Below are 27,767 nucleotides of genomic sequence, written 5' to 3' on the forward strand. Positions count from 1 at the left end.
TAAGTTTTTTTCTGCAGAAGTAATCTCTTATTGAGGGTCATTCCACTTAAAAAGGTCAGAATTTTAGTCAAAATTTATTTTACTGTCTTTAGCGTTAACAATGCTTTTGTTTGGCATTATACTTTTATTGGTATTTAACCAAAATTTGAGTCGGACATCGAGTTTTAAGAAAGATGTGTATAGAGCTCACGTTTCTTTTTTTATGTAAACAAAGCTCTTGTCAAGTTATTGTTTACATTTCGAGAAAAAACGAATTGGCAGATAGAATAATAAACAGAGGCCGATGGGTCACATCGCTCACCTGAACAACAGGTCCTTGTATTATCATATTTCAAAGTTAAACATTTAACCCTTTTTGGGGTCCCAGTAATAGTCTTGGATCACCATTTAAACAATTAAGTATCTGTCTTTCTAAGAATGCTTGCATAATAACTGTAGCATTATACATGTAGTTCTTAAAATATGATTTTTAAACTTTTTTCCTATTTACTTCTCCATAAAACTTTGGGTCTGGGGTTCTGAATTTGAACAATTATATAAAGATGTATAAAGTTTTATCTTAAATACCAGTTTTTATCATTTACATGATTTATATTCATTTAAAAAATTGATTTACAATGATATAAACACTTAGAGAATATTAAAATGTTGATCAACAATAGACAATTGTAGGCAAATTTTAATTATGCTCACCGAATTGCACAGAGCTCTTTACTTAAAAATTATTCATACAAAATTGGCTAGCGAGTATTCGCGGACAAAACCCCCGCTCGAGAAAAAAAAATCTGGAGTTCAATTCTTGTGTCAACTACGTGAAACATACAAGTACGGAGACACTGAACAGATCGACGGCATTATGACTCTCTAAAGATAACCGTTGCAGACGTATAATAACCTTTGCAACCGATTTCTGAAAATCTTTGTGATGCAGCAATTGCACATTCAACAGATTTTTTCTAATAAATTCATACAAATGGTCATTTATTCCTTTAAAATTTTAAAAGAATTGACCACGACATTGTAAGGTAGAAATGCCACAGGCCCGCAGATCATTGCCTATTTTAACATTCAAATTTTAACAATTCTTGTTCGGAAAAGTTAGGAATTTCTCTTATTTTTTCTCGCTGTATCAACATTGTGGGTCAGTGTTAATATTGTCATGCCAACTCTTCAAAACAATTTCCCAAACAAAAGTGGTCATCACTTTTTCATCGGAAATACATTTAAATATTTGACACATCTGCAGCATACCCATCAAGCCCCTCCTCTCTCTCTCTGATTCCCGTGCGTATTGGTACCGGTATGAATTAAATTTATGAATAAAAATCTGATTTATTTCAGTTAAACTTAGTGAATAGTTTTTTCTAGTTAGCTATAGGGGCGAGGGTTGAAAATTTTGATGCGTTATTAGACTGGAATTATATTCATTCTGGCGTTCAAACTCTGCATTAGACAGCTTAATTTTACAATTTAATAAGTGTTAATTAAGTTTAATAAAAGTTAATTCAGTATTTAATAAGATTTTTAAAGTCATAAAGAGTATAAAGATTGACAATACAATAAAGCCTTTAAGGAGTTTCAAAAAAGTTAAAACTTTATAGAAATTAAAATTCGTTTTAACTTAATATTTACTACTCGGGTTAGCAATGTCTAGCCTATGGGTCTCTTTTATTTTTTATGATATTAAAATATTGAAAAAAAAATCTATATTTTGTCTGTCTGCAATTTATAAAAATACAATGTTGTACCAAGGCAAACAATTATTTTAAAAGTAAAACACGTATTGTTTGGAGGTATTTTTTCCAAATATCTATTTATTTCCCCTACATTGCTGTGTATTGACATCCAACAATACAGTATACTTATACAAGAAGGTTTATGTATGTACATATCACAGGCCTGTTACACACATCTGTATAAAACAACAACACTCATAAACTCCTGTATCATATACAATTTCAAGTGGCTATTTTCAGCTAGTGAAATGGAGTGCTTTCATTGATACATGTATTAAACATAGAGTTAATTTCTAATATTTATCAATCAAAAAAGAAAGTTATCAATATGTAGGAAAACACAAGGTAAAGATGTGTTAAAAACAATCAGGCACAATGGATAAAGCAAGCACAAACGACAAATCCCAAATCGGTTTCTACCATAAACAATAAGCAAGTTACATGACTTCATGTATGAAAATGGTTTGCATAGTTTTAGAATTTTTATTTACATTTGATTAAAACCCCTTAGTGGTCTAATATTCTGATATGTGAAGAAAGTGAAAAAATTTCTTCACCACCCCAAAGTAACAAAGCATGGTAAATTCTTATATGGGTGGCAAAACATAAGTTTCATAACTCTGTACACAGTTTTAATTATGATTTGGTGAATATAATTTGTCAAAAAGAAGTCTTGTTATTTAAAGGGGCATGGTCACGATTTTGGTCAAATTTTATTTTTCTGTTTTTATCTTAAATGCTTTCAAAATGGATTTCTAATGATCAAATAAATTTGGGTGCCAGTCGATGAGTTTTAAGCAAGATATATACAGGCCTCACGATTCTTCGTCATGTAAACAAGGCCCGTGCCCTGTTTTTGTTTTCATAGGTTCAATATACCAGTAAAAAATCTTTTTCAAGCTGATTTGTCTATCTTATTCATTTTAAGCATAAAAAACAGTTCCTAACGATTAACACATTCATTATAGGTCTAAAATGGGAATTTTCACTTCAACATTCAAAATATAAACAAAAGATTTGTTTACATAGCGAAGAATCATAAGCTCTGTAACTCGCTTATAACTCAACAAATGACACTCAAATTTTGGTTGCCTATTAAAAATGCCTTACTAAAGCATTGTAAACATTAAAATCGAAAAAATGATTTTTGACCAAAATCGTGACCATGCCCCTTTAAATGCAGATGATGTCAGCCTTCCCTTAAGGGTAAGATTCAACAATAAATGCCTTTCAACCTGATTATTTTCTAAAAGTGAAATTGTGAACAGTGCAAGTAAAAATCATAGAGCAGTATTTAATCAGAGACCTTCAATGTATTCATCAAGTCAATCAATGGCCTGCAATGCCTCCATCAACGCCTCAGCTATTTGTAATAAGACATAACACAGGAATACAGTACAATGTACAGTGAAGTTCATAAAAATTGAATTAAACAGGGAAAAAATATTTAAGACTCTAAATGCTTTCTTAAAAATGCAACAGGCTGACTTTAACAATATGTAAATAACATGAAAAATATCCCATTTGAGTTTTCTTCATCTGCTTTCTTTCAATTTATCACACAAAGAAAAATCGATGAAGATAAAAGTCCCATTCAATATGATTCCTCTACATGTACGACTATTGGCAATACCACTCCAACAGTGTAGATCCTATAACAATGGACACCTTACAGAAAATTTGTTCTTCTTCAACATTCCTGTTCTGAGCAATATGTTAGATACATATATCTATAAATATATATATAACAATCGCACACACACACACACACACACCCACAAATGCTATCACATAAATATTAAATAACATTCAATACACCTAGGTCATTTTTCAAGAGCCTGATACATTGTTTTATCAATGATTAAAGAGCATATGAAGGGATATTTAGTTACAAATGATGGGAGATAACTGATTATTGTGTTGTTTTCTGTGGCAAGACTATTACAACTAAAAACTCTAATGGCACTAGTAAAAGGGAGATTTACAACCTCAAATGTTAAGGGGAACACCTACAATTATACATGTTTAAAAAGATCAGTTTAAGGAAAGTATTTCACTCTGAAATATATAAAAAAAAATTGCATGACATTGTGTTTATAGATTTATAAACATTAACAAACTTTGACAACATGCAATATTATCTGTTAAATATAACCTGATGAAAGTCGATAGTAGTTTTTTTTAAGAAAATACATACTACTACATACATGTTCATTGTTTGAAAAAATTATTTCTGACATTTATAACATATAAATAGAAAACGAAATCATATATTAAATAAACAACAAACATTAGGTCTTCAAGCTATCAAGCCAAATAGCAAAAACAGTTGATCCCCATAAGCCCTGTCTCTTGCACAGAGATCTAAAAAAAAGTTCGATTGTTTTATAAAATCTTTAGAAGCAAAACAAAATTCTTCAGAACCCCAATCCACACCCACACAGCATTTTCAATACAAGTATTTAGACTTGTTAAAACAGAATAACAAGTATCTATAAAATAAATTACAACAAAAACATATACTAACTGTTAACTACAAGTTTCAAACCTTTCATTAAAATACCTAATAGGAATTCCCTCCCAGCGAATTTCCTTACTATCATCTAAAAACCTTCCGACAAAAATGTCCTTTCAAAAGACCAAGATCACAGAGGTGAACATCAGTATGACACCCATGACTCTACAGCCAAACATTAACACCAAAAAGCATTGCGTAACCTCAACATCAAGCTTCTGACTCCGGTTCTACATCCTCAGTGTCAAAGCTATCACTGATTGGCTGCTGCATAGATTCAACAGTCAGTTTTTCCATTGGCTGAGACAAGTCACCTGACTCCATGCCATCTTCTGATTCGTCAGCAGCAGTAAGCACCAGGTATTTGCCATCAGGAGACAGTGGGAGGTTGTGCAGACTGTCTTCTTCATCCTCTGGAGCGTCCTCAAGCTGCTGGATGTTCTGGAGGAGGATGTTCTTCTCCCTCGTCTTCACCTGTTGGATCTTCTCCATCGCTTTCTTTTCCTGTGACCAGACAAAAAAACGTCATCATTCCCTAAACTCAAAGTAGGCCCCATGACAATCAACCGAAAATAGACTCCAGTCAAATTAGTATTTGAAACACATTTCTATGATTGAACAAAATTTTTGTTGTGGATTTGCAAGGCTAAATAGAAATCAAAGTGACCTTGAATTTTTTACGAATTACGGCAATCATAGAACTAAAGATATAATTTTATTATTCAAGTCTAGTCTTGGTTGATGATCTTATGGCCAAGTGGTGTAATAGCTCCCAATCATCAATAAGATAGGTAGTTATATACACTTTATGGTTATGAGAAGATGTTTAAATGTCAAGAAAACAAGTTCCAGTATATATGATAATATGGAATCATTATCATTGAATTGTCAAAAAAAAAGATGGTGTTTATTAGTAAACAGAATTAAATAGATAAACATATTGAATATATATGCAAATATTGTTGTTATAAAGCATTAAGCAGATTTGGATTTGTTTGTCTTGTTTATTTGGGGGCAAGGGGGATTACATAGTGTTTTGTGCAAATTCATGCCTGGATTCTGTTAAATTCAATAGATAATAATGATACAAGCGTTTTTCCTATACCCCATACAAGTTATAAATAACATGCATTCTTGGATACAATGAAAATATACTTTGATGGTTATACATATACAAGTAAAAACCTATGTTATCTGGTTTATCTTTGTTGCTTCTTTTGACAATACAACGCATGCAGAAAATAACATCCATCATGCAGATTGAGAAATGACTTTTCTTCTTGTTAAAAGATGACAAACATGCTGCCAAGGGAGTTAATTGATGTACATTGTACTCATTCAAAAAAAATTCAAAAGACCTTTAGGTGAAAAGAACAATTTGATACCCATACCATTAAATATATTAAAACCATGCAAAGTACATTGCAAAATAATTTCTTCATTTGAAACATGTGATTATATTTTTCTTTATCATTCAAAGATACTATCATTTAATTTTAAGGAAGCTTTGACTTAATGTTCTGGCAAGCGCTAGTCTTTCAAAGAAAATGAAAAAATGCTGCAAAGCATTTAGATTTGAATTTGATGCATTGTAGATGTCAATATAGATGTGTTCACAGCTCCCAGTATACTGTGATGTTGAGATATAAACAGAGTACAGGGGTTAGACAACATCCCATTCCCTCATCTATTGCTTGCTTTCCACAAATACCTGGATGTACACAGTCTGACAATAAATCAGCACATCAGAAACTACAGTACAGCTGACTGTTAGAGTTGGTCATTAATAAATGATAAAAAAAACCAGTCGTTGTGACATTATTAATTTTCCATTATTTGAATATTGTAAACAAGCATGACATGACTCTAGTTTTATCAGTTAATCTACCGTACATTACACTAAAATATATCCCTGCCTGAAATTTTGCATTTATATGATTAAAAATAAAAAGATCATGCAATTAAACCCCAAATACATCCAATTTCATTTGTTATTGTATTAATCAAAACTTAATAAAATGTTTAATCCATTATCCTACTCAGAAAAAATGACAAATTGTCAGACAATATTTCTGATAGTGTATGCAACTATGCAAAATCCTAATTTGCATTTTTTTAAAAATCAAAACAATGCTTTATGATCTGTTGTAACATTTAGGAATAAGATATATTCTGGTTGTGAATAAACCATAAAAGCCTGGGCAGGGGAGATAACTGCTGTGCTTGGTTTGATATGCTGCTTTCTAGGTATTTATGTAAAACAAATACTTGCCTTCCCTACACCTGGCGGTAACTTACGTTGCTGAAATTCATAACAGGAGAGGCATAGAGATATTACATCAACTCTCACCTGTAGACTGGTGCTTATCATGTTAATAAATAGAAATGTTTAGAAGGTATTTGGTTAGGTATATTCAAGGAAAATCAAGAAGATATTTCTTATGTTATTGGTAATTATCAACCGTTTCAAGTTTATTATTTGTGGTCAATTTATTCAAATAAAACATTTAGAAAATTTTGAATTTGTATGCATTATCCTGATTGTACTACATACATTTAAAAAGTTTATATGTGCAGTTGGAAATGTGGATTGCTAAGTAAATCTTAAATCAAAAGATTTACTCAGTAAATTCCATGCTCATTTATGTGTTGCCACATAAAAGCAGGACATGTGACCAGAGTGAAACCACAGATGACAATGTGATAGACATATCTATGCTAAATGTGGATAGCCTAAGCCAGATACAACATTCACTCTGTACATACAGAACAGCATAAAATATCACATTATTTTTTGTGGAAATTTTTTAAGTACAGTGTATGTTGATAATTTTTTTTCTTTGAAGAAGAAGTAAATGTCACAAGTTTCACTTGCTTTTTACTTATTTAGTCATAAGATTCATCAATAGGTACATATATAAAAACCTTGGAAAACAGTTTACAGTAACACCCCAACCACTCACATATTCACCAAACAAAATGCAATTAAACAGTCAATGTATTACCAAATTATTGCTATTACAATTAATTAACTGGTACTTAAATTATGATTTTTCATTGTCATTCTATCTACCTTAGTTTTATATATAATTAAAACACAGTCAGAAGTATTAAATATAATACTAGTAATCAAAATAATTGCGATTGGCCACACCAGCACTATCTTAGTATGTCAGATAAATATTTGTTACAGTTTTAATGCACAAGATCACAAAAATAGCCAAAAATTGAAAATCATGATTATGATAGAAATTATCAAAATCTGAGAAAGATGTCGGTTTTACCATTAATGCTTGGAAGGCAAGTTTTGTTGCAGTTCCTATTGCCTGACAAATCTGGAAAAAATAAAAAAAAATAATATTCATCAAATACTCATAATCACCTTGATTAGAATAAAGTACAATTAAACACGCTTATAACAAAGAGCCAGGGACAGGCAATTTTTGCTCCGTTGTATGCGTAATTTGTTAATTCCATGAAGTTTACAACACGAAATAAAGTCAGAGGAATTCATTTTAAGCATGTTCGCTAAAACTGTGTTTTACTGTAGTGCAATAGGAGCTCTTAAGTACGTAATGCACTGTTGTAAAATTGAGGAACAGAGTGAAACGATACCTCTTCTGCAGAAATGTTGCAATCGAACACATGGCAGGAGAAGGTGGAGTTGGTGGCCCCCGGGGGCTTGGTCCGAGTGATGAACCCAAACAGTCTGTCAAAAAAATAGACGTTCATGTACATACTACAGACAATTGATAACTGTAAGGGGGAGGGGGGCATGTATTAAAAACAGGCATTCCTTCCTTTGTGAATTTAAATACAAATATCTAATGATACATTCCTAAAGGGAGTCTATATTTTTAATTATTAACCATGTTTATAACTTGAAAATGTTTACAAAATTTTAACATTTAATCAAGATGATAGTGTACCGGTATATACAATTACATTTTTAAATACATATTATATGATGATCGACATGTGAGAAAAGAGAAAAACAGATCAATACTAAATTCAGGATTTAGAATTAAAAGAAATAAGATATTTTAACATCAAATGCAATCCACATATTCAAAACTTCATTACCAGTTAACTATATTTAAACCAGAGACTCACCTTGTGTTCTCGGGATGTGCTGCCCAAAATGAGATGTCTGCCAGAGCAAACGTTGTGCGGAGTGTGTTGGTAGCAGGGTCTATCAACCTGAAACAGTTACATGTATTAATTTGAGAGCAATAAAAATACAGTGTGTGGATGCCTTTGTAGAAAGCTCTTAAACTTAGACTTAAAAAACTTCCAGTCATTAGAAAAATACAGAGACATTGTGTTGTCTGGAGTGTGAAGCAGCTGCCACCAAAACCACTAAATAGAATACACAGCCAAATGTAACATGTGTATACAGTACCAAATAAATTCAAGATTAAACCAAGTCACTTGACATACATGTAAACTGATGTGTGTGGTATTTACTGTATACAATCTATGACTCTATCTTTATTTACTGTATGTCTCTATGACTTTATGTCTATAGTACGATAATTACTGAGATACTACACATGGCCACTTTGATGTGAAGTGATCTGTGGTTGATTTACCTCAAACACTCTAGATGTATTACTTTACATAGATACTGTGTTCTGATTTGTGGGTATTTGTGGTAATAGTTTATCTCAATTTATCTTATAAACTTTAGATGTAACTGAGTAACTATACATACTAGATACTATGTAGTGATGTGTGAAGATATGTGGTTGGTTTACCTCAATGACAAACAGTCATCTAGGTTATAACTGTGTTATTTTAAACATACAGTTGAACTTTCATATCTTGAAAACTGATATCTCAAATACAATGATTATGTCGAAATGATTTGTAAGTCCCAACCACTTATTCTTTAAGTAATTTACCCTCGATATCTCGGATACTCAGATATCTCAAAGTTTTTAACCGGTCCCATCTAGTTCAAAATGAAGTTTGACTGTATGTAACAGATCTGTACTTGGTTCACTTCATAGACTCTAGATGTAACGTGACTGAGTAACTAAACATATACACTGCTGAGATGTATTGAGATCTGTGGTTGGTTTACCTCATAGCCTCACTGGAGACCACCAGTCTAGATTCTGTCATCTTAAACACGTTGTGAATGGCTCGCGCCGCCATGATTTGTCTCATCGTTTCATGCACCAGTTTCTCTCCTACAACCATAGAAAAGTCCTCTATCATTTGTACAGCATAAAAAAACCTAATAAACATATTATACAAAATGCTTAACAGTTTATGAAATAGGAGAAACAATTCTATGATGTTCACTTTCATAATCACAAGTCTTTCATATCATATAATAGACCTGAGTTCAACCATCAACTTTCAAACCAATTAATTTAATCTTTTTGATATCTATTGTCAACATCTTAAGACTAACTAGAGGTACTGTGAGCAAGCTCACAATTGATACCCCCCGCTAAGAAAAAAATCATAACGCGTGTATTTTTGCTATTATAGAAAATATTGGATGAATCTATTTCACTGTCCATTTTCTATAAATAACAACTGCTTTATTTTTGAAAACTGTTAATTTTTAGCTTCTAATATTTCCATTAATACAAGACATGACACAGACAGAATTTAGCTTTTTTGAAACAATGACCTTGAACTTTTTCAATTGACCTTGGGTCAAGGTCATGACACACCCTTTAATCATAAGCAATCTTTGTGTGAAGTAAGAACTTCCAATGTTTCCCCATAAGAAAGATATGGACAGGACACGAATTTTGCATTTTTTCTGCCAGTGACCTTGACCTTGCCCAAATGACCTTGGGCCAAGGTCATGACACACCCTTAGGTCATAAGCAATTTTTGTGTGAAGTAAGAACTTCCAATGTTTCCCCATAAGAAAGATATGGACCGGACACGAATTTTGCACTTTTTCTGCCAGTGACCTTGACCTTGGCCAAATGACCTTGGTTCAAGGTCATGACACACCCTTAGGTCATAAGCAATCTTTGTGTGAAGTAAAAACTTCCAATGTTTCTCCATAAGAAAGATATGGACCGGACACGATTGCACAGACAGACGGACAGACAGACAGACGGACAGACGGACGGACGGACAAGGTGATTCCTATATACCCCCCCAAACTTTGTTTGCGGGGGGTATAATAACTTCGTATCAATCTGCTTTTATACATACTATGTAAATACAAAATCAACAAAAAAGCTAGTTGCAGGTCTGTAGCTCCTGGTCTGAAAAAATTCGGATGAACGACCTGTGACCTACAGTGCCTCCCATTGTGAAAATCTGCAATTTTACAGCGCACATATGATTGCACTAGTTTTGGACTGAGAGCTACAGACCTGCAGCTACAAAAAGCCAAATAAACACACACTAGATTGTAAAAAATAAAATGCTTACAAATCTGTAACAGAAAAAAATTCCCTAATAATATCTTACCTCTGTCTGTTGTTACTTCCATAGAACCTAGAAATCTGACGACAAAACTCTCAACAAAAGTTGAGTTATCAATGGCCGAGTCCAGAGTGTCCAGTAACTCATTGGCTGACTGGTCAAACGGGTTAATTCTTCTGTTACAGCAAAAATATAGATACTTAGTTCAGGAGATCATTCTACTTTGAAGTTCGAACGCATTTTTTAAATTCATTTATATAATATGTTTCAAAATTTGATATGGAAGTGCTCCATAAAAAAAACTTATAATACATTGCACATGTATTCAACTTAAAAAGGAAATCAACAATCAAACTGTGCAAATTTAATGAATCTTACTTTATGATTTTTTTTATCAAGGCAAAGTGTTGAATGAAGTCCTCTGAAGAACTACTATCTACTGTTTATTTTATTTTAATGTTTGCTCCCAAAAAATCAATGTCCCACAAGTAGACTTTAACCATAACATAACTGAGCACAATATCTACAGACAAGGAATGTCCTTTTATAAAACACTTCTAAACTAAAGCTTGTAGAGTATTTGAGGAACAATTTCAAATTAAAATACACGTGGATCTTTTCTTATGAAGAGTTGTGAAAAATTGAACAATCTAGCTTTACAACAGCTTTACAACAGCTCAAAGCAACTTGGTCTTTTTCTTTTTTTTGTAAATAAACCAAAAAAATTCAATTTGAAACATAAAAGAAAGCTTCAAGATCAACTTTTTTGTCATGCGATATTTGAAAATGTACAACACAAACTGAGTAATATTTCTTACGGTTCTGGGCTGAAAGAAATAGTACAACACTTGAATCTCAAAATATTCATCATAGATTTAAGATATCAATATGCCTTTTTAAGGTTATACACCCTTTAAAGGGGCATGGTCACGATTTTGGTCAAAAATTATGTTTCCGATTTTAATATTTACAATGCTTCAGAGAGACATTTTTAATAGGCAACCGAAAATTTGAGTGTCGTTTGTTGAGTTATAAGCGAGTTTCAGAGTTTGAAATTATTCGCTATGTAAACAAAGCATTTTTTACATTTTGAACGTTGAAGTAAAAATGTTAGTTTAATTTAAACATAAAATGAATGAACTGTTTATTTATGCTTAAAATAAATCAAAAGATAGACAAATAAGCTAGAAAAATATTTTTTAATGGTATATTGAACCTATGTAAACAAAAACAGGCACGAGCCTTGTTTACATGACAAAGATTTGTGAGTCCTGTATCTTGCTTATAACTCTACGAATGACTCTCAAATTTTATTTGATCATTAGAAATGCATTTCTAAAGCATTGTAAATAATAAAAACATTAAAATAGAATTTGACCAAAATCGTGACCATGCCCCTTTAAGGATATTTTTGGATATGTAAATTACTATATTAAAAAAAACATTTCTTCATTTGTGGTACCCATGCTGGCAATTTAAAAATCACAGCAGTTTAATTGATGTATTTAGTCTATATCAGTCATTAATTTATGCCTGGTAGAGTAATCTCCCTTATCAGTGTGTCTATGCACTGCAATACTTGTCTTCATTGAACATAAAACCTAGCCAGATTTTATTGCATGAAATCAATGAATAATTTCATCTTAAAAAGAAAGTTGTCAGATATTCCTACAAAACGAGACAAGTTTTAGTCTTGAATACAGTGCTTTTTTTCACTGCAAGTACTGCTTTTAGAAATATTATAATTTCATAAAAAAATGTGTGATAAAAAAAGAAGTGCAGGAAAATATTTTGTAGAGTATTCTTATGAAACATTACTTCTAAAGTCACTAAAACAGAACATATGTAATAATTAAATTTAATATTTATATCGATTGAAAAAAAAAATCACTAAATGCCATACAGCTGCAGAACTGTCCCCATGATCTGTAGATAATATCATTTCATGCCAAACTACAACTGAATTGTTAAAACTGTTCATAAAAAAAGTATGAAAAATTTGGAGTAAACTAAAAGTCTATTAAGTAAAATTTGCATGTTTTACCATTTTAAGGAAAATATTCAAAATCTATTGTTTCAACGTGGATATATTTTGGAAAAGAAAATATAAAATTAATAAAGAAAATGAGATTATGGTTAAAAGTGAGTCAGGACATCTAATTTCTAAACTGGTATTTGATACAACAGCTGAAAATGTTTTATATACAACAGCTGAAAGAGAGATTGTGATGAAAAGTGAGGGCATACATTAATTTTTATGATTCCAGATCTAGTATCTCGTACCACAGCTACCAGATCATGACCTTCAGTTCTGCAACTAAAATGGAGACATGATACAGGCATGGTGACATGCTTTGGACACTAACTTTGGGGGGCCTGGCAAGCTGGGTGCGACTCCTCCATTCTGGCTGGTAGGGGTCAACAAATCAAACTGAATGGGTGCGTCAGCCACGAAGGAACTGGAAGGGGTGGGGGCGGGGGTCTTAGGAACCGCCCCCGTACTTGACATGCTGTGAAGAGGTAAGAAATACACACAAAAAACATAACAAAATGATAAAGTAAAAACACACACAAAAATAATACATGTATGAATGAATCTTCGTGTCTGATTTCTCTACTTAAAAAGAAAGTATTGCTTATTAAACTGTCTAGTGCTAAGAGAATACTTCGAAACAAATTCAAAGTCTCAAATTTTATAGAAATAAAGAAAATACATGCTCTCTCAAAACTGTTTGATACATATATAAAGTGCTTTGATAGAACTTCTCCAAAGAAAGTTTTCAACTTGCTTTCCTTTGCATACAGTATATATATATAAATAAGATACAATTACTAATGTTATTAAGAAATAATTCATATACCCTACATGCATATGTATATTACTTTCACTCATGAACTAAAAATTTTCATAAAAAAGATATAAATGGAATGGATATAAGAATTTTAATGTACAGTCTGTACATATCAATTAATCTAATGAAATATAATTTTTTTTTTTACGAAGTTTAAGGATGACGTTTACTCAGGGTTTGAGTTCTCGCATACGGATTGTTATAAAGTTCAATGTCATGAGTAAAATTTGTTCTAAACACAAAAAGTATCTGTGAAATGAATTATTATTGACATAACATTCGATATTTCTACTTTATTATGGAATTATGCCAAAACAAAAATAGACTTTTAGCCAAACAGAGGAAATTCGGACTAAATTTTGCAGATTTTGTTTTCTGCTAAAACATTTTTGGAAGTACTCTAATATTAAAAGCTAAGATTTTATATTTTAGTCTATATAATTTTGCATATTTTCTGGTAGTTTTACCTCATTTTTTCATTATAATTACCGTATGGCATGAATTTAAAAAATATTGAAATATGCTTAAAAACGAGAAAAGACACCATATCTCAAAATTTTGATCATTGACCTCATATAAATTATATGCCAACAGAATAAGATCAATATAAGTAGTTTAATACTATAAATGTTTTTGTATTATCATCATTCAATTTTTTGTAAAATTGGATCAAAAATGGGTAGGAATTTGAAAAGTGATAGAGGAAATTCGGACTGGAATATTTATAAAAATTGTGAAGGAAAACTTAATGCTTTGTATATATTTAGTGTCACTGCCATTCATAAATTGTATTTCATTTTCAAAAGTGTTGAGCAATTTGTATTATTTTCACAATTAAGAAAATTTCAATCATAGTATAAAATTTTCAGTGATTTTCCTTTAATTTTCCAGAAATATACAATGGACATTAACTCAAAAAGTAGGTCATTGACCTACTTTTTTGAAAATGAAAAAAAACACTACAATAAAAGGTCTATAACACACACTAGTTGGTTTTTCATTATCATCAGTGGAATTTTTTTTCATTCTGAGTAAACGTCATCCTTAATATCATTCCTTATTTTTTTGTAGATACAATGTAAATATCACCATCATTGATGTAAAAAAAAGTGCTGTTGATTTATCATGTCAAATAAACACAGATTAAAGTGTAATGTTTGAGAGATCAGTATCAACTCATGCTACTGTGATGAAGTAACAACATGGAGAATCTCATGCAGTCTATATGGATTATATATGGATTATATCTACACTCCAGGTACCTGCTAATGCTGGCCTGATCCGGACTCACAGATCCAGATCCAGGTTTAGACATACTGCTAGAACTGGAGGTTCTCTCCTGGAAATAAAATCATATCTTTTAAGACATGGTAAGGCATGTAGTTTAGGTACCTCTATCCAGATGAAATCCAACTAATCTTGTATCACAAAAACATTCTCAAAAAATTGCTATGCCTTTCATATGCTCTTTCTCCATTTTTTTTTACCATTCAATTTATTCTTCATATTTTTTTCAAACTCCATCCATTAATTCCACCAACAATTCATTTCAGATATTTTTAGCAGGTCAGACCTCCTACACAAATATTTTGTCAAAGTATTTTTCAAACCCATTCATAGGATAACAGCAGGACAACAAGATACAAAGGACATGGACATTGACATAAGTTTGACATACATTGTCAACCAGTGAGCTGACCTTAGGTTTGGCCTGTGGACCTCCCCCTTTCCCTTTGACATATCCACTCTCTCTCACTATGTTGTTCAGGGTACAGATCCACTACAACATAACAACAACATCTAGTCATAAAACAAGTATTACAAACTTTATCCATTTTTAATCCATCAGCTAGATCATGATAACCTACCTGGAGTTATCTACTCTTTGATCTTGAGCATAAATTACATTAACATCTAGCTCAATGTTATTACAATGGAAATTGCTTTTCTGATGATACAAAATGACAATTTTAAAACAAAAATACATTGAGTAACTATAGCATTACCTCATCTTTTTCTCTTTCATTCTCAGCTTGCAGCACTACATTTCTAAAAAATAAAAATTAATAAAATGATTTTTATCAACCACAAAATTTTCCATTTTGTGTTAATAAATGGCATCTATTTTGTAAAGTCATTTTGTAATTGAGGTTCAGTGTCCTAGCTATTTTACTTTTAAATTACTTGCATGTTACCTTTTATTTTTGGGTGATACTATTTGAAAGACGAATCGCCTGTCATCTGATTCATGTGGTTCAGCCAACACGCCAGGTTCATTCAAATCCAATACTAAACTTCCCGCCAACTGAAAAGTTCCGTGAAATAAAGATATCTTTATATGAAAGATGCAAATTAATTACAAGTTACATGTAACTCTATATCTAAAACAAAGAGATTTGCCAAACATGGTCTATTGCTTAAACACATATTCCCCATATACCACACTGAACCTGACAAGTACAACTGTATGTAGTATCTGGAAGTAAAATGAATCTATGAAGTTAAAACATCACAGATTTTGACAAATAAATCCCTGGATACCAATTAATAACAGTATTATAACATACTGCCTACTACATGTAATAGTATTGTTCCAATTACCAGTAGGTCTGACACTCTAGCTGAAGAAGTCATCTATAGTACTGTAAAATCTTATCCACAAAATTAGTATCACTACCAGTTTCTTGATTATTTAATTGAAACTACTTGAATATTAAGGAAAATGTTTCTAAACTCTTATGTAAATACTGGTAATTAACATTTTGTTTAATTTCATAGAACTGTCTTCTTGGATGGTAATTTTTGACAATAATTATTGTTCATTACATATTTCTTCAGTTTGTTTATAGCTAATACAAAAATATTGAAAATAGATTTTCAAATTTTAAATTTATGAAAAAAAATTAACCCTTAATTTTGATAACAGTGAAGTTTTCTAAAAACTACTGATAAAAAAACAATAGTTATATATCATTGTATATACATGTACAAACATGTCCATGCAGTTACTAAATGATAATTTCTAATTCACTAATACAGAATCAAATTATCTTTTTCTCTCACAAAATATACATCAACTCAATACACATTGTAAATATTGTTTTCATCTAAATTGCATCCCACAAATGATTCTCTGTGTTTATTGTACAATGACACAAATAAAATCTAAAGTGACTCCTGCATGTTTTAGCTTTTTTTTTCTCATCCTTGTTATAAAGTAATATGAAAAGGCTCACTGTATTAAAATATGTCAATATTAATCAGTATGTAAATATTCAAGTGACTGATTATTTAACATAGGTAACATGGATAAACTGGACATTCCAACACCAACAACAAAGGATGGACGATAAACAAGTCAACACAAACAGAAATCTGTGCATGGAATTAGTGTGGCAATGCAGGGGTGAACTGAACATAATAATATATTTCACATTGGTGTGCGGCAAGGAGAAGTTTGCTGGGCATTACATTTGATGTTAATAGCTTACTTTTTTTGTATTAGTAGAAATGACCTGTAAGTAGGAATAGTTTAAGAATACTTCAAGCATAGGTAACACTTTAAATTAATTTAATCATGAAGCCATATAGACACCAAACTAAAAATTATGTTTTTGCTAGAATAGCCATGCAAGCATAAAATGAGTTTTTTTAAGTTGTTAAGATGATTAAGATGTGTTTGTCAAAACAATCTGATTTATCAAAAGCATGATTACGTTCAACAGTTAAACAACAGAGAACAATTTCTAGTCCTTCAACTTTGACATTAACCTTTAAGACAACAAGATGGTCATCATTGTGTAGTTCAAAAGAAGAGTAAGGATAGACCGCTAGACTAACACAGTTTACCAGTTAATCTACCCAAACTTTATACATGTATATGAAAAATTACAAAATTTAAAAGAAATTAAATAAGGAATCATTCTTTGAGTATTATGAGGTGATAATTTCGGTCGGGGTGTGATCAAATCCAATAAAACCCGAAGGGCTTTATGATAGATTTGATCACGCCCCGACCAAAATTATCACCTAATAATAATCAAAGAATGATTACTTATAACTTATATTCATATAATTTTAAGCCATCGTACGATTATATATTCAAATATTAATAAGCAAACCCGCTGGTGCCTCGATTTGGCGTCATTTGTATTATGGGTTATATAGTACAAAATCCATGCATACGTAGTGTTATCACAGGTAAAGACACTGGAAAATGTAAATATAGAGGGTTCATTACTTGAAATTAATGACCATATGACATTGATCAGAGAGCTACAACATTTTAATCATGTTCTTATTTTGGTTTAGTATTATCTTTCTTAATATACCCTTACTTTACAACACACTACACTGTCTGCAAATTCTTAACAGCCAAACAAAAGTTTATTTATGATTAAAGTTTTCCATTCACAAGCAGAGTAAAGTTTTGTCTCCCTTTCTATTACAGTGAGTACCAATGTTGATAGTTGTACACAGCAGTGATTTCTACAGTGTAGTGCTTAGCATTACCTCCTCTCTGGCCTGGCTCATTAAATTCCCTCCCACTGTGAAGAAAAAACATCGCTCCCATTTTGTGGCTATCAGCTGTTTGCTATAAAACATTAGAAAAATAGAGAGATGATGCACAAGAATTAAAAGTTTATAGATAATTCATGTAAAAGCTGGTATATTACATCATACATACAATAGAAACACACATAAAAAATCAGATGTAAAAATTATAATTATTTTTAACAGGTAAATAAATCTTTTATTGGAAACATTATTCTTTCATAAATTTATGGTAAACTTGTAAATGACATTATATTATAATGTCAAAAATATACAATGTTAAAACTCATTGCTATTTACTTGTTTAAAAATGAATACAAATACAGTATCAAATTTTGAAAAACGACATTAACCATAATGCAAAAATAGGCACAGACACAAATTCTTATAATTTAAATCTATCTTAATTCATTTATGTTTAGAAGGAAAAATTCCTGGTTCAATACCAATCAACAAATCAAAAATCACAATGCACATGGTAGCAATAATTATCTGCTACAGTTGTTCAAATTCATGCACATGATGCAACACAATCACTTTGACAGTGCATTATATCAATAAACATCATTCTAAAATCAGTAATGACAATATCAATGTACAAGCTGCTATAAAAGGAAATAAGCAAAGAATACACTCTCTGTGACCATGAAAAGATAACAGCAAGAAGTCCAAGATAAAATTAGTGCCACTCAAAACTTAGTTTCACTGCAAGCAAAGGACAATAAAATCCCCAAAGAGACAGTGTTATGACAGGGTCTACAGAAGATGCTGTAACTGCAATGACTACCACAACACACTCTGTGATGTTTATATAGAGACTTAATGTGATTTAGCTGTTTAATACAATGCTGCTACTGCAATCTTGACTAACGAGTGAAATTATCAAACAGTCTTAATTGTAACAATCTAATTGAAATTAGACTTGTAAAATTGTTCCTCTATGATGAGCTGTACAAGATCTAAAAACATCCTGTCAGGGGTCACCAAAAAGCAACCTTTTAAGAATAAATATAAAAAAGTAAGCGAATCAGATTCAAGCATCTATAAATTAGTTTAATACTTTACCCCTTAAACTCTGATGCTCAGACATGTATTTTATGCCAAGTTAAGCTAGGACGTGTATTTAATGTTAAGTTTTTGCTGCCAAAATTGTGTAAAAGATCTGCCCAATCGGCTATTCCTTTCTGAATCAAGTAAACAACAAAATCACATGCAAACTTAGCAACTACACATGCACTAAGTTGTGACTTTGTTTACTACACGAGACACCTGGCTAGTGCGTTGAGGTTCTTGGTGAAAAGGAAACATTTTTGACAGCAGTGATTTCATTGGCTAATTAAAAAGTTCACTCTCTTTGGGATATTGTAATATCTTGTATAATGTATCAGAAAAGCAATATTACGAGTCTAGTCTAATTTTAATTAGATCGGTCTAATTAGTCTGGTGTTACAATGCCGATGGAGTGGTGTACACAAGCTTACCCAATCGGGCCAGGCACATGAAAATGTTTTCCTCTAGAAACCAGAGGAAAGGTCTTGTTAGTAAAACAATAAAGGTACTAATCTAATTGCTAACGAGACTGGCATATGAAAGTTGCCAATTTATTCCAACTGCATTCTATGCAAATGTTTCAATTCAAACAAAGGGGTATTACAATATACAAAGTCTTCCTTGTATAAATTTGTATCATATCTACATTTTTCTATTATTAACTGATTATCAACTGTGACAAGACTTGGACATTTTTAATTTTTTTTTATCGTGAAGTTCATTTATAAAATCACTTAATTTTTCGCTGAGAAATTCTAACAGTAAGCACTTATGATTTATAAATTTCACACAGCTTCCCTGTGCAGGTTACATGGTATTTATTCAAGAATTAGTATTTATGGTATTTTTTCAAGAATATTTTCAGGTATGCAACATCATATACAGATAAGAGATCGATATACAGTGGATCGAGAGATAACTACAAATTTAAACTAATTCCTGCGAAAGTAATTTGTATCGCAAAAAGTACATGTATATGCCCTGACTTATTTGAAATTTTAGCAAAAGCATTTTGTCACTTTGCACCATTTGTTCATCATAAGTAAATTTAGATGTACAATGAAATGAAATATCTAAACAGTAGTCAATTGGCACTTGAGGTTCTTTTTAAACAAAAACCAATTTTGATGATCATCTCTTGAAATTGGAAATGTCTGCATAAAAGTTAATGAATTTTAACTTCATACTAATGATTACAATTACGGTAAGTTCTCTACATCATTACGACACAATCTACTGTAAATCAAACTTGATCATTAAATTTTTTTTTTTAAATTCAAAGAACAATTTCTTTTTAACACTAGATATGTTGATAACTTCTGATGATTCTAATTAATATCTGGATGTTTGCATGTTAATTATAACAAGATGCTATGGGATAATATATACGCCTGTGAACATGTAACACACTCATATACCAAGATACACATTGTATAAAAAAGACCACAAGAAACACCGCTTTCTAACCTGCGCAGAAACAGGTAACCGGCCTTTTGCGTCAGCGTCGTGTTCGGGGGGATATAAGGCATGTCAACCATCGGCTCCGCGTGGTACAGATGAGCACTCTGTTGTTCCAGTGAGTCAATCAATTCCACTGTTTTCTTGGTCTCCGTCTGAAGTTCCTGTTGAACTCTGCAATGAAAGTCTAATTGTAAACCTGCCTGCCAATTCATACCCAGTAAATTTTTACTAAACTAAAATAATATAATATACAAATTGTTAAATAATTGTCAATTTTTAAGCAAATAAAATATGATCATTCACAGAGATGACTTAGTCAAATAAACAATTACCGGTAGTACTAAGTATAGTCATCAAAGCATGATCATGAAAGTACTAGGGAAATATATTCTTCAAAATGTTAAAGCAGAAAATAAAAGTTGTGCAAGAAACAAAACAAAAGTAAATTAATGTTTTTTTCAAAAAGCACTTAATAAATAATGGCACTATTCCATATATATTACTGGTATTCATTGTAACATGTCACTTGAGTTACCCTTGAACACTGGTTGAGATGTTGTTCAAGAAGTCCTCAATTTCTTTCTTTCCCACAGCATCTTGGCCCATCTGGAAGAAAGCCCTTTGGGCATGAAGGTAGCCCATAACGGGCTCCAACAGGGAGCATTTTCTCTTGTACTGTAGAGCATTTAGACTGGAGTAGTAATGAAGGGAGGTCTACAAAATAATAAACTCTCTGTACAGATATCTCATTCAACTTCATATAATTATTTATACACCAACTACTGTTCAGTAATATATAAGATAGGGGACAACAGAAAAGACTTGCCGTATATTTCCATTTTTATTTCGCATGTCACAAAATAAGCAAAAATAGGGAAAATCTATAACAAATTACAATTTACATCAGTCCTTTTTCGCGATTTAAAAAGTTTCTTACAGAAAATGATATAAGACATATCAATTTCTGCTTATTCAATTATTTGCGATTTGAAAGAGATTGAAAAAAAAAAAGCGCAAATTGGATCGTCGCAAAAATTACCAGATATACGGTATATCTTCACCTCTAGGTTTTGTAAAAACTTATAACTTCCTCAAGTTACAAATGTCTTTCAATGAAATCTGTTTTCATTCATTCAAATGCCAAAGAACTCATTTTTTTTACTTCTTCTTTACTGACAAAATTTTATCATCTAATGATTTTAATTTTAGAATTGATCAAAGTAGAATTTCTTCAACTCTTCTGACAGATTTATGTTCCCAAAATCATTCACAAATTGAATTAAACTACTTGTTTATTGTAAATTCCCTATTTCACAAAAGTACTTAATTCTGCAATTCCACAGTTTTGTATCAAATTGCAAGAATATAAAATCGCAATCGCTAATTTTTTGTTACAATTTCCTATAGTTCAAAACTGTCTGGAAAATAAAAGCAAGATTTTAAAATCCGTGAGGGTTGCTTCTTGCAATTTTAATGCGGAAATTAATTCCTCACATTTAATTAGGAATCTACAGTATACATTAAAATATTCACATAATTAAAGTCTTGACAGTACAAGCGTGTACCTGGTGAAACTTTTTCCTCATGAGATAGAGTTCTTCATTGTATTCTGACTTCTGTCTCTCACTCTCTTTCTTCTTGGGTAATCTCATGTACCGATTCATTGCACTGTCATGTTCTGTAAGGGAGAAAAATCTCGGGTAAAATATCTACAGAGAAGGTAATCCATAAAAAAGAAATAACTTATTGATACAACATGAACCACATATTTATTGTTAATTCATAAAATGTTCTACATGATCCAAACATAGGTAAACAGAGATTACCAAGCTCACCGTTCATAAAATGATCTACATGATCCAAAAAGGCATTGATTTTAAATGAGATTAAACCACCTGGTAATACAGTATACTAGTATTCACTAAAGAAATTCAAACAATTTCTCCTGTTTTTATGGTACAGTGTACTAGCTAACACTTTTCGTTTTACTTGATCAGTAAAGTAGCAATTACTGGGGTATGCAAGATATACAGTGCACTGCATTCTGATATGTCAGGAATACCTAACTCCTAGCTAGCTTGTTTCTCCTCAGATTACAGGATACAGACTTACCATTACTGGCTATTTGATACATCTCACATAGAGTTGTTACTTCTGAAATCACAAATCAAAAGTCTTAGTAAATTCAGTACATTGTATGACAAAACTTTTGCATACATTTATGTCAGTCAATTCAAATATTATTCATTTTTCTCAGTTAAATATGAGTATAAATACATGTAATGTTATTCATCTTGACATTAAATAGAAGAGGTTTAGAGCCTATTGCCCCATCATGGTAAAAGCAATATATGTAATAAACTTAATATCCTCTTAGTCACATTTTCAATTTATGCAATGTAGGTAATGCATTCAACACATAAAATAAATGCATAATCATTCTTTAGAAATTACCCTCCAGATCGGCCTGTAGGAACCTAGACAGCGGGTACATCATGGTCTCCGAGAACTGAGCAGACAGCACCTGTTGTATGGAGCTCACCTGGTACACAAAAATTAGTTATAACCCTGAACGTATGAATGCATTTATATATATCTATATACTGTGGTTTCATCAATATTCGTTGAATACCAATTTTCATGGATTAAGTTGATCCATGAAATTAAATGTTCATTGCAGTGCAAATCTAGTACAGTGTATTAACATTTTTTATTGATAGGGTTATTGGCCACGAATTTACGTATCCTTGAAACTGTGATTTTCACTTTATCCACAAAAATTGATACCCTTGAATATTAATGAAACCACAGTATATTTGTGTTGTGGTACACTACAATTATGAATTTTAAAGACATGTGTACTTTATCTGTTTCATTCTGTTTTTATATTTAGTACTTACATCATCTAAATAGCTGCTGAACTGCTTCAATGTGGAGCTCAGCACGCTGTCGTCCGACTCCAGCGGGAATTTCTGAAACATATACATGATTGCAATTAGTGATGTTACAATTTTCAATTATGATTGAAATCAGTCGATTGTTACCGCAATTTAAGCGCTAGATTATGAAAGGTTTCATTATGATTAATCGGTTGAGGAGGTTTTTTTTCCCTTTCAACGAGCGCATATCATAAACAGAATATTCTAGATGCGAAATACAAAAGGCCTTGTAACAAGCCACTTAATTGTATCTTGTATATTTACATTTTTTTAGCACTAAACTATGACAAAATAAATTTTTTTTATTACAATCGATAACTAGTTAGTTGCGAGGAACCAATTATCGATTATGAAAATCTCACCAATTCCCATCACTAATAACAATACAACATCATGTCATTTCTTGTAACAAAACAGACTGTAAATTGATCATTACAATCATATCAGTGATAAAATGGGAAAGTACCCCTCTTTAAAGTTTTTTTTATCCCCCCCCTCCCCCCATTCCACCCCCCCCCCCCCCCCACCAAAAAAAAAATTATTAACTAATCTAAACAATAGCATTAGCCTTAGATTCATACCTGGATTTCAAAATCTCTCAGGTGTTGTGACAAGGACTGTGTAGCTGCACATAACTCATTCTGAAAGATAATACACATTATTATACATTTGCTTTCATGTTAACAGGATACTGAAATCTGATTGGTTTAGACACAGTTTATGATATTCTACCATGCTGATGATAGAAAAAAACCTCAAGACTTAAACATTTTATACACAAAGATAAAAAACTGATGTCTGATATAAACCAGTAGTTCTAAGAATTTACACTGATCAAGGACTGATGGGATTTAAGCTTTAAAGATACCAGTTCATTTGAAGAATTTCTGTATGAATGACTCTGCTTTAACTCTACCAGGGACTCAAAGAATTCCCATCAATGTACTAATGGGCCATCAGAACACTTACCTGTGCCTTCATGATTCTCTGACAACAGTTGTGTAGACCTGTTGTGTACTTCTTAAGAGTCATAGCATCCTTCTCAAATACCGACAGCAAACTGCGGGTCTAAAACAGGAAATACAGGTAGGTTTATAACCTGACAAAGGAGTAAAGTAGAGTCAATGAACAATGTAGATAGCTGCATCAATAGATTTCAGGGAAAATATCAATTATATGGTTAATAACTATAAAACATTGATCATACAAATTATAAAATTCTTTCAGAAAATACTTGATGCTTAACAGACAAACAAAATTAAAAAAATTGCTTTTGAACTAAATTAACTATATGATTTTTAAAACTGACATTTAATGAAAAAGGAGTTGATTGAAAAGGTATACTTAATATATAATCTTATTTTATTTCAGTTGAAAACTAGCCCAGCACCAGTATTGCTGTCCCTTTAAACTGATCAAAAGGGGTTGGATTTGGTGGGAAAAGGGGGCATCAATTCTGTGGCATCGTGTTCTTCATGGTATGCATTCCAATTTTAACAAGTACGACACACTAACAAGTATGATGCTTTTACTCTACATAAAAAATTCATTGTTTTGGAGGTTTACCAAGTATAAACTTGAAATTTGCATGTGCAAACACTTCAAAAAATATTTTAAGCCATGTCTTCTGTAAGTTCATACACATACAAATTGTTCTCTAGTAAGAATAAACAAGCAACACATAATTTATATCAATTTTAAAAGCTTTAATCTTTAAATTTACATCACTATATATTAAGTTTTAAATTCCAAAAAGTTGATTACTTCCACAGATATCAGTATTGGAAACATGCAATAATGATTATTAATTCATTACATGTTACATGCATCAGTGAATGATTAATGTCGATTGCATGACAGGTCAACTGTAGCAATTGACCAGGCTAACCTCAATGATGTACATGTACATAAACACCTTCTATGTGTATATATGTAACTAGTCCATGGCCAGACTGACAGCTAATCAAAATCAGGGTCAATCTCTATAGATCTGTTATACTACTGTAGCATGTACACTGGCCCATATTAACATAGCTGACATTTGCTTCTAAAAGCTAAGAGGTAGAGAAACTATTGAATATGAACCCAGTCCACAAGTCGGATTTGTGGTAACAACATCTTTTAAATTATATAAAAATATCTTTTAATTCATCTATCTTTTCACAGTAAGTCCCTATTATCTTCAAATTATATTAAAAGCTCATGCAATTCAATTATAAGGCTGCATGCAAGGATCATTAAGAAATCAAGCACAATTAAAACGAGTACATAGATTTTATCTGCTATCAAGTGATGTACTATTGAGGATATATAGTGAGTTATTTAGATGTGTATTCAAAACAAGAACAGTTCCTTCCTCCTTTAATAACATATGGGTCCTTTAAGACATCACAAAAAAGATAACGGACAAACACCACTTATAATTACAATGCAAATTGTTCAAAATGTTACAAGGTTGTCCAAGTTAAATGTATGTTTAAAGTTTTTGGTTGGACCAGATTCAAGAGCCCTTCATTACTTCAACAAGAAGAGCGTTTACACTGAGTTTCCCACATGTACATGTCACTACTTTATATCAATAAATTTACTTTAGCATATTTTGCTGTTGAAAATTGCTCAATCTTACACAAAATCAAACTTGACCTAGATATTGCTATGATAAATCTGAATACCAAATTCCATTTCAGTAAGTGCAACCTCTGCAAAGAAAATGAATGGAAACTTGATGGACTGACCGACCGACCGACAGAGAGACAGCAGCAAAGCAATATGCCCTCCCTTCTTTGAAGGAGGGCATAATTAATGCATGATCATAATTCATTGATGTTATACATGTATCAATGATGCAAAATTATAACGGATGAGCAACATTGACTACATGTACATGTATTGTTTTAAATTCCATGACTTGGCAACAGACAAAAGCACCAATTGCTTGCTGTGATTATTCAGGATGCAACAATTGGTTATCTACATTTTAATGAAAAGTTTCCTTGTAATTTTACTAGAATATCACGGCCATGTATTGGGATATGAGAAAAAATGATGGACCAGACTGAGATTTGAACCCAGGCCTCCATAATCTCTTGTCTGGTGCTTTACGAACTGTGCTATATGGCAAAGACAAATAAACTAGTCTGACCATTACATTCCTCCCCCTTAATGATCATTTATGTGACAACTTCCAAGGTTCTTTCTGCAGCCAGAATTAGGTTTACCGGTCAGTTCCAGGGGTTAGTCCCAGTGAGCACCAAATGTAACAGAAATAATTATAGAACAGACTTGGATTAAAACCGCTAGCCTTCTGAATCTCTAATCTTTACTAACTGAGCTATCTGGGGTTAGTATTTGAAGCAGTCTGACCATCACTTTCCCCCTTCAAAAAACCATATACACCCTTGAACAATTGAAGATCATACCAGACTTTTTCCCATGGCAGGAGCTATTAGTAATAAATTGCCAGTTCAAAAGGTCACAGCACCAAATGTAGCAGGATGAAGAAAATATAGTGACGGACCAGACTTGATTTGAACTCTAATCAGACTGAAGTTCTTCACCAACAGAGCTATCTGGTGCCAACAATCACACAAGTGACCATCACTGGCTAAAAAATGACTTTACAAAATTCCTGAATATATATGCCTATTCTGCAGTGCAAATTAATGGATATCAAATTAATGTTAACATGCGGTACGAATTTTGCCCATTTCATGTAATCAATATGCCCAATTTGACAGTTAGTGTCATTATTTTCAAACCATAAAATTCATATGTTTATTCAGTGTAAATAAAAGATCTGCTTTAAATCAGCTTGATAGATTAAACACTGCACTCTGTACAAAACTTCTGTCCTAATGTACCCCGGCCCCTTGCCAGACTCGATCGTATTCGTGGCATAAAATTGAGGACGCCACAACGAAAATACACATGCCGTTAGATTCCAATGAAAGAATTCCGAATTGACTTTGCAGATCGATACCATCGGTACCATTCGCATGGGGAAAGCCCGTTGTTTGTACCCTGCACAACACCCCTCCCACTTGACTTCGACGTCAGTTTGCACGAGAATTCACCCATAGTTTACCTGAGGACTATCTTCCAAGGCATCCTCGAGATGTAGCTTCTCTATACCCATGTTTGCCAGGGAATGACGAAGTTATTTACTCAACAGCATCCAATTAACTTCAACACTACCTATATTTGTGTCTCACAGTGTCTGCTAGTGATTAATGCATCGGTGTAGTCCCGCACTCCA

The 27,767-nt window shown here is 32.0% G+C and overlaps 1 protein-coding gene across 6 annotated transcripts; it reads right to left on the minus strand.

Annotated features, from left to right (window-relative positions):
• Nucleotides 1-1,939: 1,939 nt before the first annotated feature.
• LOC128159218 (DCC-interacting protein 13-alpha-like) lies at nucleotides 1,940-27,727 on the minus strand. Of its 6 annotated transcripts, XM_052822280.1 has the most exons (24): nucleotides 27,597-27,727; nucleotides 24,482-24,580; nucleotides 24,094-24,153; nucleotides 23,474-23,545; nucleotides 23,028-23,115; nucleotides 22,686-22,727; nucleotides 22,139-22,251; nucleotides 21,109-21,287; nucleotides 20,580-20,744; nucleotides 19,544-19,576; nucleotides 18,021-18,102; nucleotides 17,000-17,023; nucleotides 15,704-15,813; nucleotides 15,515-15,557; nucleotides 15,208-15,288; nucleotides 14,771-14,847; nucleotides 13,023-13,166; nucleotides 10,702-10,832; nucleotides 9,338-9,446; nucleotides 8,365-8,451; nucleotides 7,867-7,960; nucleotides 7,536-7,586; nucleotides 6,524-6,553; nucleotides 1,940-4,755 (listed from the first exon to the last, which is right to left on the minus strand). In XM_052822280.1, exons 1-24 carry the CDS (start codon nucleotides 27,645-27,647, stop codon nucleotides 4,462-4,464), a joined length of 2,259 nt encoding a protein of 752 aa, XP_052678240.1. In that variant the 5' UTR covers nucleotides 27,648-27,727; the 3' UTR covers nucleotides 1,940-4,461. The 6 variants fall into 6 exon arrangements, with proteins under 6 accessions (XP_052678240.1, XP_052678243.1, XP_052678241.1 ...); XM_052822283.1 differs by lacking the exon at nucleotides 19,544-19,576 and having other exon boundaries at nucleotides 27,597-27,721; XM_052822281.1 differs by lacking the exon at nucleotides 17,000-17,023 and having other exon boundaries at nucleotides 27,597-27,721.
• Nucleotides 27,728-27,767: the final 40 nt, after the last annotated feature.

This window comes from Crassostrea angulata, chromosome 8, assembly GCF_025612915.1.
Source record: "Crassostrea angulata isolate pt1a10 chromosome 8, ASM2561291v2, whole genome shotgun sequence".
NCBI classification, from domain to species: Eukaryota; Metazoa; Mollusca; class Bivalvia; order Ostreida; family Ostreidae; genus Magallana; species Magallana angulata.

What these genes read in the sequence shown, in the direction of transcription:
- LOC128159218 (XM_052822280.1), bottom strand. Translation starts at nt 27,647, where the DNA reads ATGGGTATAGAGAAGCTACATCTCGAGGATGCCTTGGAAGATAGTCCT. An exon ending in TTTCTACTAATACAAAAAAA is followed by an intron (nt 15,814 to 16,999) that starts GTAAGCTATTAA and finishes GGAACTTTTCAG; the next exon opens with TTGGCGGGAAGTTTAGTATT. An exon ending in GCACATCCCGAGAACACAAG is followed by an intron (nt 7,961 to 8,364) that starts GTGAGTCTCTGG and finishes TTTTTTTGACAG; the next exon opens with ACTGTTTGGGTTCATCACTC.